This window comes from Chenopodium album, chromosome 16 (genome assembly GCF_948465745.1).
Source record: "Chenopodium album chromosome 16, dcCheAlbu1.1, whole genome shotgun sequence".
NCBI classification, from domain to species: domain Eukaryota; kingdom Viridiplantae; phylum Streptophyta; class Magnoliopsida; order Caryophyllales; family Amaranthaceae; genus Chenopodium; species Chenopodium album.
The window spans coordinates 40,331,501-40,346,926 of NC_137849.1; the positions used below are offsets into that span (position 1 = coordinate 40,331,501).

At 34.7% G+C, this 15,426-nt stretch overlaps 2 protein-coding genes across 2 annotated transcripts; both read right to left on the reverse strand.

The window, feature by feature from the left end:
* Nucleotides 1-1,336: 1,336 nt before the first annotated feature.
* Nucleotides 1,337-6,855, reverse strand: LOC145585305 (monothiol glutaredoxin-S15, mitochondrial-like). Its single transcript, XM_081642015.1, has 7 exons — nucleotides 6,719-6,855; nucleotides 6,239-6,358; nucleotides 5,300-5,431; nucleotides 5,063-5,162; nucleotides 3,996-4,062; nucleotides 1,670-1,748; nucleotides 1,337-1,594 (listed from the first exon to the last, which is right to left on the reverse strand). Exons 2-7 carry the CDS (start codon nucleotides 6,308-6,310, stop codon nucleotides 1,535-1,537), a joined length of 510 nt encoding a protein of 169 aa, XP_081498141.1. The 5' UTR covers nucleotides 6,311-6,358; nucleotides 6,719-6,855; the 3' UTR covers nucleotides 1,337-1,534.
* Nucleotides 6,856-12,512: 5,657 nt separating this feature from the next.
* LOC145584297 (uncharacterized) lies at nucleotides 12,513-12,974 on the reverse strand. The gene has a single exon (XM_081641169.1). It carries the CDS (start codon nucleotides 12,972-12,974, stop codon nucleotides 12,513-12,515), a length of 462 nt encoding a protein of 153 aa, XP_081497295.1.
* Between the last annotated feature and the right edge of the window lie 2,452 nt (nucleotides 12,975-15,426).

A 15,426-nucleotide genomic window follows, 5' to 3' on the forward strand; every position in this document is an offset into this window, starting at 1 on the left:
TAAAATATTTTAAATGTCCATGTTCTCTAACTGTAATTGTAATGTACATTTATTGACATGTAATATTCATTGCTTATTGTGAAAATGTTTATTAAATTTTTGTTTGGACCATCCTTGTTAAATTTTAATATTTAAATTTAAGTAGTGCTTATTACATAATATAATCATGTTCTTTATAAATGTTATGGATGTTCTTTGGATCTGGAAATCAATCATCAATAGATGATGTCCTAAAAGAAAATCTCCATCAACCATCGTGATCCTGAAAAAAAAAAAATGTACACAATTATTTAATGTTATTAACATATAAAAGTATAAATTTAAAAAATAACATTCAAGATGAATAGTTTAATAATTAGAAATGATGTAAAACTCATTTTAAATTAATATGTGCTATATCACTCAATAGCCAAAAGAACATAAAAATAGAAGAACATATTATTCAAGTAAAAAGAACATAGTTCATATTATTGAAACACAAAGAACATTATACCTTAAAGAACATAATTTGTATTGTAAAGAACATATACTTTAGACTCAAAGAACATATTAATCGGACTTAAAGAACATATTCCATTACAATTAACAAATTGAATGCATGATAAAGGAACATTCATCATAATCAGAAAAACATCATTTTCAACCTTTGAAAATAATACAAAAACAGCCAAAAAAAAAAAAATCCTTTGATTACGAAATCTACAAATTATGAAATTTGATAATTTAAAAGAACATTATCATTAGCATCAACATCGCAATTATAATTATAAATTTTAATACGAAAAAATCTAAAAAAAATAAATTACCTTCACATTTGATTATGAAATCCTCAAATTCATCTTCATTATTAACCGAATCTTCATTCTCATACATATTATCAACAAATCTGTAATGTAATCATGTCGAATTTCTTACACCCCGCCATTAATTTTCTATGCTAAAATTTTCACTCTCTAGAAATTCTCTCTGTATTTCGAAATTGTAATTATATATCTCTAAAAATATCAAATCTATTTTTGAAAACTATTAATATAGGGAATAACTAACAAATCCCTTAAATTAAGGAGAAATCATTTTAAAGAAAAAAAAAAACTAAATTGAAAAATGCCTTTATTTTTACAGGGTGTACCGTGAGCATGGTACACCCTGGTGTATTATGCAAATTTCATCTAATTTATTCCAATTAAGGTAAACTTTTTTTTACCACCTTACCCCCTTTTTTTCCAATGTTTCTCTGCAAATGAGAAATGGTTCAATGTGAAAAATAAGAGTGCTCATCCTCCAGATGAATCAAGAAAGTTGAGATACCTTTGTTTAAAAAGTATAAAAGTTGAGATACCAAAAATTCACTTGCTTCCCATTATTATGGAAAATTATTGATTATTATTTGCAAAATATTTCTATCTAGGTCACACTGAATGATACATCCACTCATCTTTTGGTGCAAAATGAAAAAAATTACACACTCAACGTCACCTAAAGAGAGAAATAATCTCTCTTCTCATAACTGAGATTGAATCAAGCAGCAACACAATCATTCCGCTTTCTTCTCGTTAGGAACTATTTCTTTCAGCTTTTGCTCCAATTCACCAGTCTGCAGAGGAAGAGAGTGTCAAATCACGACTCAACTTATTAGCAATAGTAGGTTGATGATGCAACAAGAATTTACCTGGTGCATGTTGAGAATGATATCTGATCCTCCAATGAATTCTCCCTTGATAAAAATCTGTGGAAAAGTAGGCCAGTGGCTGCAGAGAAGAGCAAAGGTTCATCACACAGATAAATTAATATTTGAAACAACTATTTAATGTGAATAATATACAATGCGGATTTTCTAATGTGAAAAGTCTCGGTGATAGTATGATGGTTGACAACCTCCTGCTTAAGAGTTAAGAATTAATGGCCCCAAATGCACATTAACAATAGATGAAGCAATAACAAGTTAGTAAAAGAAAGCATAATAAGACAATGAGCTCAAAAACAAAGCAACACCACCAAAAGGAGAAACCTAATAAAACTATATTGTTTCAGAAGACGATCTGAAAAGGTACTAGTTTGCCCCCCAAAAGCCTTGATACACCACACCCATAATTGTAGATGATCTTAGGTTGCATCATGCTTGCCTACATGCAAGTATCCATAAATACCGTTATACAAGGCCAACATTGCTAATTGTACAACATTTCACCAAATGTCACACCCCAATTTTTATTGCTACACTCGTACAACGAGATAAGTTGTGTAACTCTAACACTCATGCTCATGACTTGTGCCCACATGGGGAAGAGGGGAGCTGGTTCTTACCTTTGAAGCACAGAAACATCTGGTACCCTGCATTTCGACATTTATCAAAGCTTTTTCACTAAAGAGATATCCCCAAAATAGGTTAAAAGTGAGCTGGTGTAGAAACATTTCATCCACCAGAAAAATCTATATAAGCTAATGACTGAATCCCAATTACCCTGCCAACTTCATAAGAGATATTTCCCAACCAACTTTAAAAGAGGAACTTTCCATCCACCCACACTCTCTATCTTGGTCGAGTTGCTAGAGTGACCATCAGTGTGTTACAGATTGTTACCAAAAAGAAATTTGGGTTGGATGATTGCATCAGAGCAAAAAGGGTAGTCTCTGCCTCTCTGGGGGTCTGGGGCAGGCCAGCAGAGAGGGGAAGAGAGGGGGGGGGGGGGGGGGGTGAGGACCTATAACATGAGAAAATAGCTGACCAACATGAGGCAATATCAGAGTTCCAACGTGCCCAGAGGTGAAAGTGACGCTGAGCACATGCAAAGGATTAGACCTGGTTTGCATTGAGGGTCCAATATGGAGGTATATAGCAACCATGAAAATGATGTTGTGGCAAAGGTTGCCTGCTAGCAAGATTTCCCGGGAAGGACAATTTGCATACATTGAGGGTGTGGAAGTGCACGCTTATAAGATGGGCTTGGAGCCTGTGACTATGAGGCTGGATAAAAAAAATCACAATTCACATACACACATACATACTCCTTTCCACATTAACACTTTATGCTATCAAGAACAGAAAGCTTAAGCAATTATAAATGACCCATTCACCCAAGGTGTTCCTTATATGTTATTAAGTAACTCAGGAAGCATGTGAATAGATTCAACAAATAGTGTTTTGACGGTTGAGTGATGGGGACAGGAGGAAGCTTATCAATGACAGTGATGTGAGGACATGCCAATATGCCATGGGATGTGGAAACTAGGAAACAAACAGTATTCTGAGTGTAGGATCAATGGTATTAGAGGTCTTAAGTGACAGTGGTATAGTCTGATGGGGACAGGAGGAAGCATATCAATGACAGTGATGTGAGGACATGCCAATATGCCATGGGATGTGGAAACTAGGAAACAAACAGTATTCCGAGTGTAGGATTAATGGTATTAGAGGTCTTAAGTGACAGTGGTATAGTCTTGTCATACTTGTAGCTCATAAAGTACAGCAGAACAGATTTAGAGAAACCTAGGGGAATTATCAAGGGCACCTGTCAATGTCCACTGGATAACGATTGAGATTACATATACTATCCTTATTCAGCTATAAAAGTGTTGTTAAAGCCAATCTATTTAAGCTAATAATTAGCCTAATAACCAATCACTTTGTCAGCAATTACAGGTGAGACAACAATGCAGTGAATTTAAGATTAATGATTGCAACACCTAACAAAAAGCTGATCCAAGAGTATTTAAGGACCAAGAAGAAAGGATAGCTGCATCTTAACAATATAGAGTGACAAATGTTTTTGGAAATCTCAATTTAAAACTCAGAATTCAGAAAGGAGGAAAGTGTCAAAGTAAACCCATAGCAAGTTGAGCCACCACAAGCATAACCAATACAGCATGAATCAGAAAACTGCTAGCATGTCAGTTAAATCATTGAACATTTCAAAAAGTAAATCAAGCTATATCATGAATCCTGATGAATTTGTGAGAAGTAGCAACTCAAACAATAAAATTAATAGGCAATGCACCTGTAGGATTTGACAGCATCCTTTAGCTCCAAGTCTTCCAAGATATTTCTTGAACCAAAAGGAACACCTGCACAGAACACATTAAGAGCAGGATGAGGCAACCAGCTTGCTAGACAGGTCTCCAGGTAATACAAAAAGTTACAGAAAAATAACAGCCAAACCCAAGAAGAACACTACAAAGGAATAACTACACTGAAAAAAATATCAGGAAATATGTAAACCCTTCAACCTCACTAGCCATCTCTTAATAGCATTCAACAGGTCAGTGGAAGATGGAAAAATGTTTTTACCTTCAGAATGCAACTTTATGAAATCTTTTTTTACATAGATGAATATTAGACTAATTTTCTGACAAGGACAGATCAACAGCATAAATAGATACCAAATTAAGGTATAATAATTAAATTTATAGGATGAGGAGCTTTTGCACTTGGCTGGTATGCCCTCACTACATTACGCACAATGCTACCACTGCTAGGGAAGCGTCAAATCAATGCCATGTCAGCAACAAAAGCTTAACAAGAATTTAGGTATGAAGAAATACAAAAGATAAAGAAAGAGAATCTAGACTCTAGAGCCATCATTCAATTTTCCAAATGCACAGACAAAAAAGGGGCCTACATAAAAAGCTTAATATGACCATACATGTGATACAAGACTGAAATATATCAAGAGAGATAACAACAGAAATCTACATATAAAACATTACAATAAGTTCCCAATAAAATTTGGCTAATAGAACAATCGGAACATATTCCTTGACTTGATGACAAGGGGTTCATGCAAGCCAAGAACTTCATGAGAGCCAATACTGAGCTTAGTCAGGATAGCTTTATTACCAGTCTGTCGGTCTGTCCTCCCTAATCCATTAAATGGGAGGTTTTTCTCAAGGTCCATCCCATATATAAAATTAGCTCCAGCGATCATGTTCATAAGTTATACCAACACTTTTAAGGGCCTCAAATTGTAAAATGATACATAACTGGTAATCTGGTATGGTGCATGAAAACAATTACAGAACAGATGTGAAGAAATGTCAAATAATCAACCAAAAGTAGAAAACTTACGATATTCCTTCAATACCCTCACTGCGAGAGAGCTGAAACCACATCTAGGCATTTCAGGATTTCCCTTCATATAAATCATAACTGGATTCTCCTTCACATCCTGAAGATAACAAGAAAAAAGATGAATTCAACCTAGGATTATAACCTAAAAGATACAACTCCTGGTTAAGGAAAAGTACATACTTCGTATTTAACAAAGTATTTGTATAAATAATCACAGGAAAAGAAAAAAATCACCTGATCAACAATATCTTTGACGGAGAGAGAACTCTCAACCTTACTAGTTGGTCTGAAATCTTCATGTGTATCAGGATCGTTGGGCGAAGTAGTTGAGTATTTCATTGCATTTTGATATGACAACCCAGATACCTAATACAAACGAACAGTCAGGAATAATCCCCAGACTCCTCACATCCAAACTTGAGCTGAATAAACTCCCCCCACACCCCCTCCCCCCTTAAATTAAAAGCAGAAGACTAAACATGTTTCTCATTTTTGATAATGCATCTAATCAGACTATAATATTCGCCTGCTTAACCTTGCCTTGATGAGGGGGAAGGCATTTCTAAACGTATTATAAATGTCTATTTGTTTACCTTGGGGATGACACAAGAGTCCAAACTCAAAATTTAATATGTAAACAAACAGGTGACTGTGCAACTACCATTCGCAATAGGATCATTTTTGTACACCCCCTAGACAAAGGCACAAAGCTATAGTTCCTAACTCTGGTTCCAAATTCATTAGAATCACCAAAGTCTTCACTACGAAACCAAGTTAATGTTGGACTATTATTTAATGACACAATCCAATACATGAGAAATCAAACACTCTATGGTTGGTGTTGAATAACCACCCCTTTACTTAGGATATACAAATAATTGTACTTTAAAAGCCTTCGTCTTTTATTTCGTGAAACTTCATTGAAGCAATAAGGCACATTAATACGGTGCTATCGGAAAAGCAAAATGGCGACCTCGATCCATTACCACAGCTCTAATTAACTAGCATTTGTGAGGTTGTTATGAATCCAATCAGTTAACAAACAAGATATCAAAAGTTAAACTATACTTTGTATCCCAAATTCCATCCTTTTACCAAGGAATCGGTGCAACAACCACTATCGGAAAATCGTAAACCAATCAAACAAAAAGAAAGGGGCATTAAGATCCTTACTTGGGCGTTCATACGAGCAGCCGAGAAATTAGTAATGTTCCTCAACAACATACTAGATAATGACCTCGCCATGATCCCAAAATTCTGAATAAACCCTTCTGATATGCTAAATTGCAATTCCTGTATCATACAAGAAATATAACAAGATATGAGCTGGTCGGCAACAATAGTTCATTTTCCAATCAACATTCGAAAAATAAAACCCATTATTAATGATTTGCAATCAAATAAATACAAATAAGTATTCATGTAAGCTAAAAATTCGCTAGAACAATTGAAATTTCAAAAGAGAAAAAAAAAAATCCAAGGAAGGTGAATAAACAATAACTTGTAAAACAAAGAGTGAATTTCAGGTAAAAATTTAGCAATTTGAGCAAATTGCAGAATTAAATTTAAGAAAGAGGAAGAACCCTAGTTTTATGAGTGAAATAATGAAGATATTATTCGGTCAAATGTGCTGATTTACAAATTAGGGCTTACTACGGAAGTCGTAGCTTTTACAGAAATTCACGGCGGAGGCGTGGCGGTTGCAGCGGCGGTGCGAGGGGATGGGAGTCGTGGTGGTGCCGGTGCGAAATGAGATGGAAGGGAAGATGAATAGTGTGGTGAAAGAAGCCGAAAAGGTATTCCTTTAAGAACAAAAAAAAAATAACGGTTCAAGTTATCCTACGTGGCTACGTGAGTACGTGACAGGGGTGAACAAAAATTACGAGTACAAGGGTGGAACCATCCGAACTACGAACCAAGGTAAACTCGATTTAGTGAGAAAGATTGTACCTTTCAATCTTGAAGTTGAGGGTTCAATTCCTACTAGAGGCACTTTGAGGGTGGAGATCTCACCCTTTCCCCCTCGCTCCCAAAGTATCTGACCCGAAGTATAAGAAGCGGTTGTAATTTGTTTTGGTTTCGCTTTTTTATTTTTGAATTGGAAGCCAATTGGACACCTGATTATTCAACAAATACTAATATAAGAAGCAAGCTGTATGTATGCCGAATGCTCCAGTCGTCAAAATTTCTAAGAAGAAGACACTTGTCCTCAACAATTTAATCAATCTACCGTAGGGCTACTTATAAACCTTTAACTGAGCTGATAACCATGAGATTGCCTCATTTAATATGTATTATTTTAATAACTTAGTCAATTGTAACAAGGATACAAATGAAGAGGACACATGTTGTAGGCTTGTAGCTATGAAATCTTTAGGATTGCCATGGTTGAAAATGCGCGCTTAAAAAGTTCTTGTCACTATCTCAAATGTTGATTCCTAATGATGCTAAGTTTGGAAGAATTGTTAGGTGGTACCTCCCAATCAATTAAGATGGAGTTTGTTCACGAAGAATGTGGGGATGGGATAGGATCTTGAGAGTGGAGATCCTATGGATTGAAAGGTATCGATGAGAATTCTATTACGCCACTCAGACATTGTAAAATACGTTCAATTATACTCCGTAAATTCAATAGCTACTCGGAGTTTCTTGACAAAAATAGCAAGAGTTTCACTCTTCCCATGTGTATGTCTATGTATTACATATATTTTGTTTTCGGTGTTTAAAATTAGCTATACTTTTCGTTTAAAAGTCCTCACTTATTCACTAAATCTATGTTTGATTCACCTCATTTACAGAGTATTATTTTTTTCAAAATTAAATTAGAAATAGAAATTTGAGATAAGATTAAATTAGAAAAAATAAATTCAGATAATACTTTGATTGGACTTTCAAAATCTACAAGTCATCCTATTCACCAACAACCCTTCTCACTCACCGGCCGCCGTATCTCTTCTCGACCCCATTATCCTATCCTCTTTCTCTAAACCATGTTCTCCAAATCCTGCAATCTTTATATAAGGGAAGAGAGCAACATTGAAGGATTGTATTACTACTCGTAATGGAGAAGCAATTGTGGGTATTAAGTAAGCAGTGGCGCCACCCTTCATTCATTTCACTGCTTTGGTCTGCAATATTGTTGTTATTCGTATTAATTAGGTTTGTGTAGGTTCATTTAGCAATTTTGGGTTTCTTTAAATCCAACGAATACTGAATTTGGAGTATAGTATTCTGTAGAACTGTGGTTAATTTTATCCATGACTTAAAATTCCAATATCATAGCCTGAAGTTGAGGAGGACTTTTAATCTTCAAATTGTTATGTAGTGAATTTTATATATTGCATAATTGCAAATGGTGTGGTAATTGCCTAATTGGCTGTATGTTGTGGCAATACAAGAGCTAGCATTGGTTGTTATAGTCATATCTTATGGTCTATATCTATAGGGCTCAAATGTGGATTTGTTACGGGGTAAGCATTTTCGGTAGTGTGATACCGGTATTTGCAGCACAGGCCACAGCTAGTTTTAGTGTCTTGATGATAAGGGGGTAATCGGGTATTGCTGTGTATATTATTGATGTAAGGACTAAGGAGGTCCGGTATAGTGATTAATCCTTATTATGTGATCCATATACATGGCTGTTGTTGTAGAAAATTTGCGATCATTGCATCAATTATCATTTTGGATTTAGGACAGTGTTTAATTGCACAAGTCGCCTTCTGTGCACTAGTAACACGTTTATATATGAGTGTGTTACGGTTCATTCTTCTTTAACCCTTGCCCCCTACAAAAAAGTTCATCTATATTTTCATATGCTGAGTGCTTGTCTGATACTCTCATCTATCATGTGCTGTTAATTTATTTGAGACTATCAGCTGTACTTGGTCCTTTCTGTCTCACATCCCTTTTGGTGTTACAAATGGAAATGGTTCAGATTTTAAACTCCTAACCTGTGCCTTTCTTTGGGTCTAAATCTTGTTAATTTCATCAGTTTATGACTGATTTTTACTGTCTCAGAACTGTTGTTGCCCGGGAGACTGATGCTAGAATCTGTAGTTTGTGGTGAGCAGAACAACATTTCGGAGCTCATAAGGACAATTGTTGTTAATCAGTGGTAGATGGGATTTTGGAAGGGGGAACTTGCTTAATGTTTATGCACAGCTCTCTTTATGGCACTCAATTTTAGTGCTTAAGGACTTCCTTCCATCCATTCTTAAATGAAGTTTTCTATGGGCCTATGGGGTGTTTGATAAACTTGAAACTCCCATCTAAATTCACTTGAAGGAGGGGAAAGAGTAGAGAAAACTAAGTTCCAGGGGCAGGACATAATAGCCTTGAGTCTACCGGAATTGGGCGGTGTAAGAACCTTACTGTAAGGGGTTATACCTGGTGCTTGTGCTGAAAGTGTTACCTATCCATTTGTGGTGGTCAGGAGACAGCTTCAAATGCAAGTTCATGGAGCAAGATTGATTGCTCTGGCAACTTATATTATGATAGTCAAGCAAGGAGGAATTTTGGCTCTCTATGCTGGACACCTTCCCAGCATACTTCACGTAATAAGTATGCTCTTTCCTATTGCTAATCAATACTTATATCTTTCTGTCTGAGCTTGCAATTGAAGAATGGAAAGAAGCATTTGATTTCAGTTTTGAGCTAGAAAGTGAGAATGGAAATCATGGAACTTGGTCATATTATTCTCTTCCTTTCTGGAACCAAATCTGATAATTATAATGGCTTGGACGGAAATGTTTATGTGGCTTCCACCTCTCTCCACCACCCAAATATCTGTGCTGAGTTGTTTACCTAAGTAGTATCGAAACACAAGGCAATACTTGTCAGAAATAGACTTTTAATAAATTTTCTGTAATGAATAAGCTCGTATTTAGTGATTATGTAAGGACCCGAGTTAAGGAAAAAAGCTAAAGTTTCAGAATTCTTGTGGCGTTAAGCTGCATTCTATCCAACTCCATACCCTTAGACCATGGGAACAGTTGTATGGACTGTTGAGTGAGCATCATGTGTACAAGATAGCCAGCCTCCTGTCTTTGAGATAGTCTTTCCTGGCCCAATCTGTTACCAAGTTTGAAATCAATACTCGGGAAAGGTGGATGGTTAGCCTGTTGTATTGCAATATCCAAGAATTTAAAGGCATTCATGATTACAAATTTACTAGTGATAAGAGTAAGACAAAGTATTGGGAATTAGGTTTAGGAAATCAGCTTTAATATATCCAAACTCTTGCATCTATTCTGTAGTTTTTCATTCTTACTTCAGATAGGAGTCTCTTGTTCATGCTTGCTTGATCATTACCATCCTGCACTCTTAAGCTCGGTCATATGCTATATTGCTAAGGATTGACAAGACCCAAAATTTATTATATCATCCAAAGACTTAGACCCCAGCTATTCCATCTTCATATGGATCACTGAATTGAGGTCCAGGTATTCCATCTAAAGACTTAGACCCCAGCTATTCCATCTTCTTATGGAGTCAAAATTCTCTTTGTTCATGATTTTTTTGAACTCTTCTTCATACTTCCTTTGAATTTGTTTGTGACAGAAACCAAAACTTCAAGTTGGAGACCCTAGACTTAATATAACCACATCAGAGATCCATCTCCTCAAGTTTCCGGCCAGTTCATGCTCTATGGTACTGCATTAGGATAATAATTAATAATACATCAATGACCAAATCTATCTTATTGAGCTCATTGTATTTAGGAGCCTGGTTAAGACCCCTTGTATTCTAAATGTGTAATTATTGTTAGGTGAAAAGGCGTGAAGCCATGAGTATTATATGCTTTAAAACTGGTAAGTACATTCATGAACTTTTGGCCTTTTGGGTGTGGTTTTATTTTGAAGAAAATCCAATGAGCGAAAGAAAGATGGGTATATGATCAGAACAAGTGTCTTTGCTAGTTATGCTTATAGACTGTATTTTCCGAACTGTAATGTATAGTATGTACTCTCTGTGTATAGTATTTCTTCTGGTTTGATAGAATATGCCTCTGTCCAGTGACTCCAGTCTGTCGTTTGAATCAATTCTTCATTACCATGACTATAATTAAAAAAAAATTATAATAATAAAAAAAAAAATGAAATGTTTATGTTTTGCCTATGAGGTTATTATGAGTAGATAAACTATTCGCTGGCTTTGGTTTACTAAGTATTATGGATGGTGTCAATTTGATTTGTTACACCTTTTACTGTACTATTTTGGATAAAAAGATGCAAGTAATGTTTCATGAAACATCTTCTGCTTTCCAATTCCTCTACCTTAGCTATATATGGAGTACTGTACATTTAAATAACGTTGACGTCTCCTTGTGACACAGCTTGTATGAGGTTTGTCTAATTCATTTTGTGTTGCCTTGAACATCTACAGGCACACCCAATAGTTGCAATAAGTTATTTTGTGTATGAGTTAATGGAAATAGTTCTGAAAGCTGAATGAAAGGAAGCAGCAGCTGCACTGAAGCCAGTCGATGCTGGAGCCATGGACGAGCATGTCATGTATTGAGATTGGTAAAGCCACTGCATTCTGACAGCTTCTAGGAAATTCTCCAAAAATATGGTTAGCTGGTATTCAGTATTTCAGTGACCTACTGGGGGAGTATTTATGGTTATCCTCTTATCCCATACTATATTGAATTTGGTGCTCCTCTCTTGTCAATTCATGTGCATTGTCTGTATGCAGTAACTGTATGGCCATTAATGCCCTAGCTTACTGCAAATTGGGGGGAAATCGACAAATCTGTTGAAGTGCTAGATGTAGAAAGACACCTGAATTGCCTGTAGATCAAAGATTTTGGGCTAGAACCTTGATTTGGATGTGATCAAACTCGCGAATTCTAAAGTAACTTTTCTGTCTTTTGTAAACCCTGAATTTATGACAGCAAGTCAGCATATGTATCAAATTGAGCCTTGCCTTTCCATTTTGACAGAGCTATTAGCAATTTGTGTATGTATTGTCAAGCTGGTTATTTAAGGCAACCTTGAAACAACCTACTTCCTCTATCAGTAATTGATAGTCACATAAACAATTTTAGGATGTTTGAAAAGGTGTTACTGTTCTTCTGGTTTACTCCCACATTTCCCATGTCTGACTGCCCAACACATCGATCTCCTATTATAACCTTACACTCTTACAGTCTTAGATTGGTATAATGTGACGACTAAGTCTGTACATCGATGGTATTTGGTACTGGCTGACCTGAGACATCCAAAAAATTTAGAAAATAAGCAATGCACTATGAGATTCAAATCATAATTACGCTACTCTGTATTATTTTTAATTTAGTATTGCATCTGCTGTTGCATTGATTTGTTCTATTAATTGTACTGGCAACTGAACTTAGCAGCGATATCTCTGATACAAAATTCTAGATGAAACAGAAGACCATAATTAACAATCTGCACAAACAATTATACAAAACTCAATTACTGCATCAGAAACTGGCAGGACTGTCATCCAACTGCTTCTCATCTTCAATATCAACCTCCAGAATCTCAGGAATCCTCTGTTTCAAATAATTTTCAAGCCTAGCCACCACTGTACTTCTCTTATGCCAGAACTTCCCTCTTAATCTGATCTTCACAAATGGGCCATCCAGCTCTGCAAGTTCAACTTGACCTGTAATACCCACTTCTCTATCGAAAAGTTGAGCTAACTCGATCCGAGCATCAGCCAAGACCTTTACGATATTCTCCTCTGTCATGTCAAGTGGCTGCATTGCTGCAGAAACTGCCACCACTGGAGAGCACCTCTTAGCTTTTCGAACTCCGTCGTTTTGAGTCGGGTGTAGACCGAAGCTTAAAGTTCTATGAGCTGGTTGGTGTTTTAGGAGTAATGGTGGTGTAAAAGTTGTGAGCTTCAGACAGTATTGATTAAAGAGTAACTTGGCAGCCATTGTTTTTGATGGATTTCACTCTATCAAAACAGCTGAAACTTGTATGGATGTGCTTTTGGTCCCTTATCAACAACTACTGGATATTTGGATATCACTCCACTTGTAACTTATCTTTTGCGCCCCATAGGCCCATATAATGAAAATACTCAAAATAGTAAGTATTATTGTATAAATACTACTCCCTCAGATTTTAATAAGTGTTACACTTGTCAAATACGGCCGTGTTTTAATAAGTGTTACAGTAGCATACATTTTAATATTATATACTAGTATTTCTCTTTTCATGGTTCTCACTTGAATTCACTACTATTATATCCCTTTCACATTCATTACTTTTCCAATAAATTAAATTTTACCTACACTATCTTTCTTTTACAATTTTTTAATACTCCAAGTACTTTACTTAGGCCCCGTTCACTTCACCTTATTTTTGCTGAACTGAAATTATCTTTATTGAAACAAAATTATATTTGCTAAACTTAAATTAATTTTACAGAATTTAAATTAATTTTACTGAACTGAAATTATTTTTGCTGAACTGAAATTATTTTTACTGATTTTCTATTATAATTCTTCTTTAAGAAAACTGAATTTTACTAAACTGGACTTATTTTTATTGAACTGGAATTATATTTACTGAACTGAAATTAATTTTACTAAACTGAACTTATTTTTGCTGAACTGAAATTATTTTTACTTAATATTATTTTTTTAAGGTGAAGTGAATAGGGTCTTACTTCTTAATTTATTTAAGTCAATTAAATTGCCTAAACTATATGTCGATCAAACTTAAACATTTATTAAAATATGGGGGAGTATATTTTTAAACAAAATGTTAAGAATTGTTCTAATGAAGCAAAATACTCTGTATTGAGTTAACTTTTCCAACTTAACAACGGGATGATTATGTAATCATTCCGCACTTTCTTAGGCTATGTTTTGTTAACCTTATCTAAGGTTATCTGATCTTTTTTTAAATTTTGATCTGACCTAGTTTGAATTTTGCTGATCTAATTTGATTTTCTAGTTTGATTAAACTTTAACCTTAATTATATATCAATGTATAAGAAAAAAAAAAAAAAAAAAAAAGAAGTGAAATCTCGTGTTTCCCTTCGGCTACCTTGTTACGACCTGTCCTTCTTAGGTTTTTTGTTAACTTAACCGTCTCGGAAATGTTCTTTTATCCACGTATACATCTTGATGTGTATTTTTGAAATTTATTTCAAATTATAAAAGATGATACATACTTGCTTCGTATGTTTCTAACGAGTACCATACTACATACAGACAATACAGTACAAGATGTAATGAAGAAATAAAAGGGAGTAATGTTTTAATGTTTAGGTTCTTATCAACATCTACTGAAGCTGCATCTACTGAAGCTGCTTTAGTACTTGATTCCACTTAAAATTTGGGTTGGCACTTGAGCCTTGACCCATACATAAATGATAAATCTCAATCAAAATAAAGAACCAATTACTATTACAACAATTTTCCAACTGCTGGCTAATATAGTTTCAATGTTGGCCAACTAATTACACCCTCTAATTGATATCACTTAGGTTTCAAACAAGCACAATATGTATCAATTTATTGGACAACTTTGTTATGAGAGTTGATAAACATAATAACATTGACCATAGATGATGTAATACTACTCAAAGAAATTGGTTATTGACTAAATTTGCTTTCTAATGAAAATTTTGGGGGTTTATAGTATGTCAACTATAGTTTTGTTTCGATTCATGGTGCCGTGTCATAAGTTGTGATATTTTTCACACATTTTGACCTTGATCAGAGGCGGATGCATTAAGAAAGATTAGGGGTCACATAAACTCACTTACATTTGTGTCAAATTCTTAAAATATAATAGAAGCATGGATTATTTATCATTCTTATAATCAAACTTGACCCCACTTATGTAGTTATGTCGGAGTTAATCAGTTAAATGAGGTTTTACAGTTTTTTTTACATTATTTTTAAAAAATGTCTTAGACCCCGTTCACTTCACCTTATTTTTGCTGAACTGAAATTATTTTTACTGAACTGAAATTAGTTTTGCTGAACTGAAATTATTTTTACTGGATATTTTTTTTTAAGGTGAAGTGAACAGGGCCTTAGTATAAAAGATCTATTTGGATTGATTAATAATAATAATAATAATAATAATAACTAGATTAGACTCGTGCGTTACACAATTTAATTAATTTTTATTATTATGCATAAAATAAAGTTTTATCATTTGTGTATAAAAAGAGCGGTAATTGTTTTGTTAGAAAAATGTATAGTAGTGTAGGGTTAAAAAAATAAAATAAACGATGACATCACACATAGAAATTGGAGAGAAAATTTTTAATATTAGAATGACACGTAGAATAACTTGAGAGTTGATGATGTCATCAATATTTTGTTTTAGTAATAGTTAATAAACCATAAATTTTAGCCCATGCCT

Coding starts and splice junctions, on each gene's coding strand:
- LOC145585305 (XM_081642015.1), bottom strand. CDS start 6,310: ATGGCGAGGTCATTATCTAGTATGTTGTTGAGGAACATTACTAATTTC. Junction 1,749..3,995: donor GATGCTGTCAAATCCTACAG/GTGCATTGCCTA, acceptor TCTTCTCTGCAG/CCACTGGCCTACTTTTCCAC. Junction 1,595..1,669: donor TCATTCTCAACATGCACCAG/GTAAATTCTTGT, acceptor CTTCCTCTGCAG/ACTGGTGAATTGGAGCAAAA.
- LOC145584297 (XM_081641169.1), bottom strand. CDS start 12,974: ATGGCTGCCAAGTTACTCTTTAATCAATACTGTCTGAAGCTCACAACT.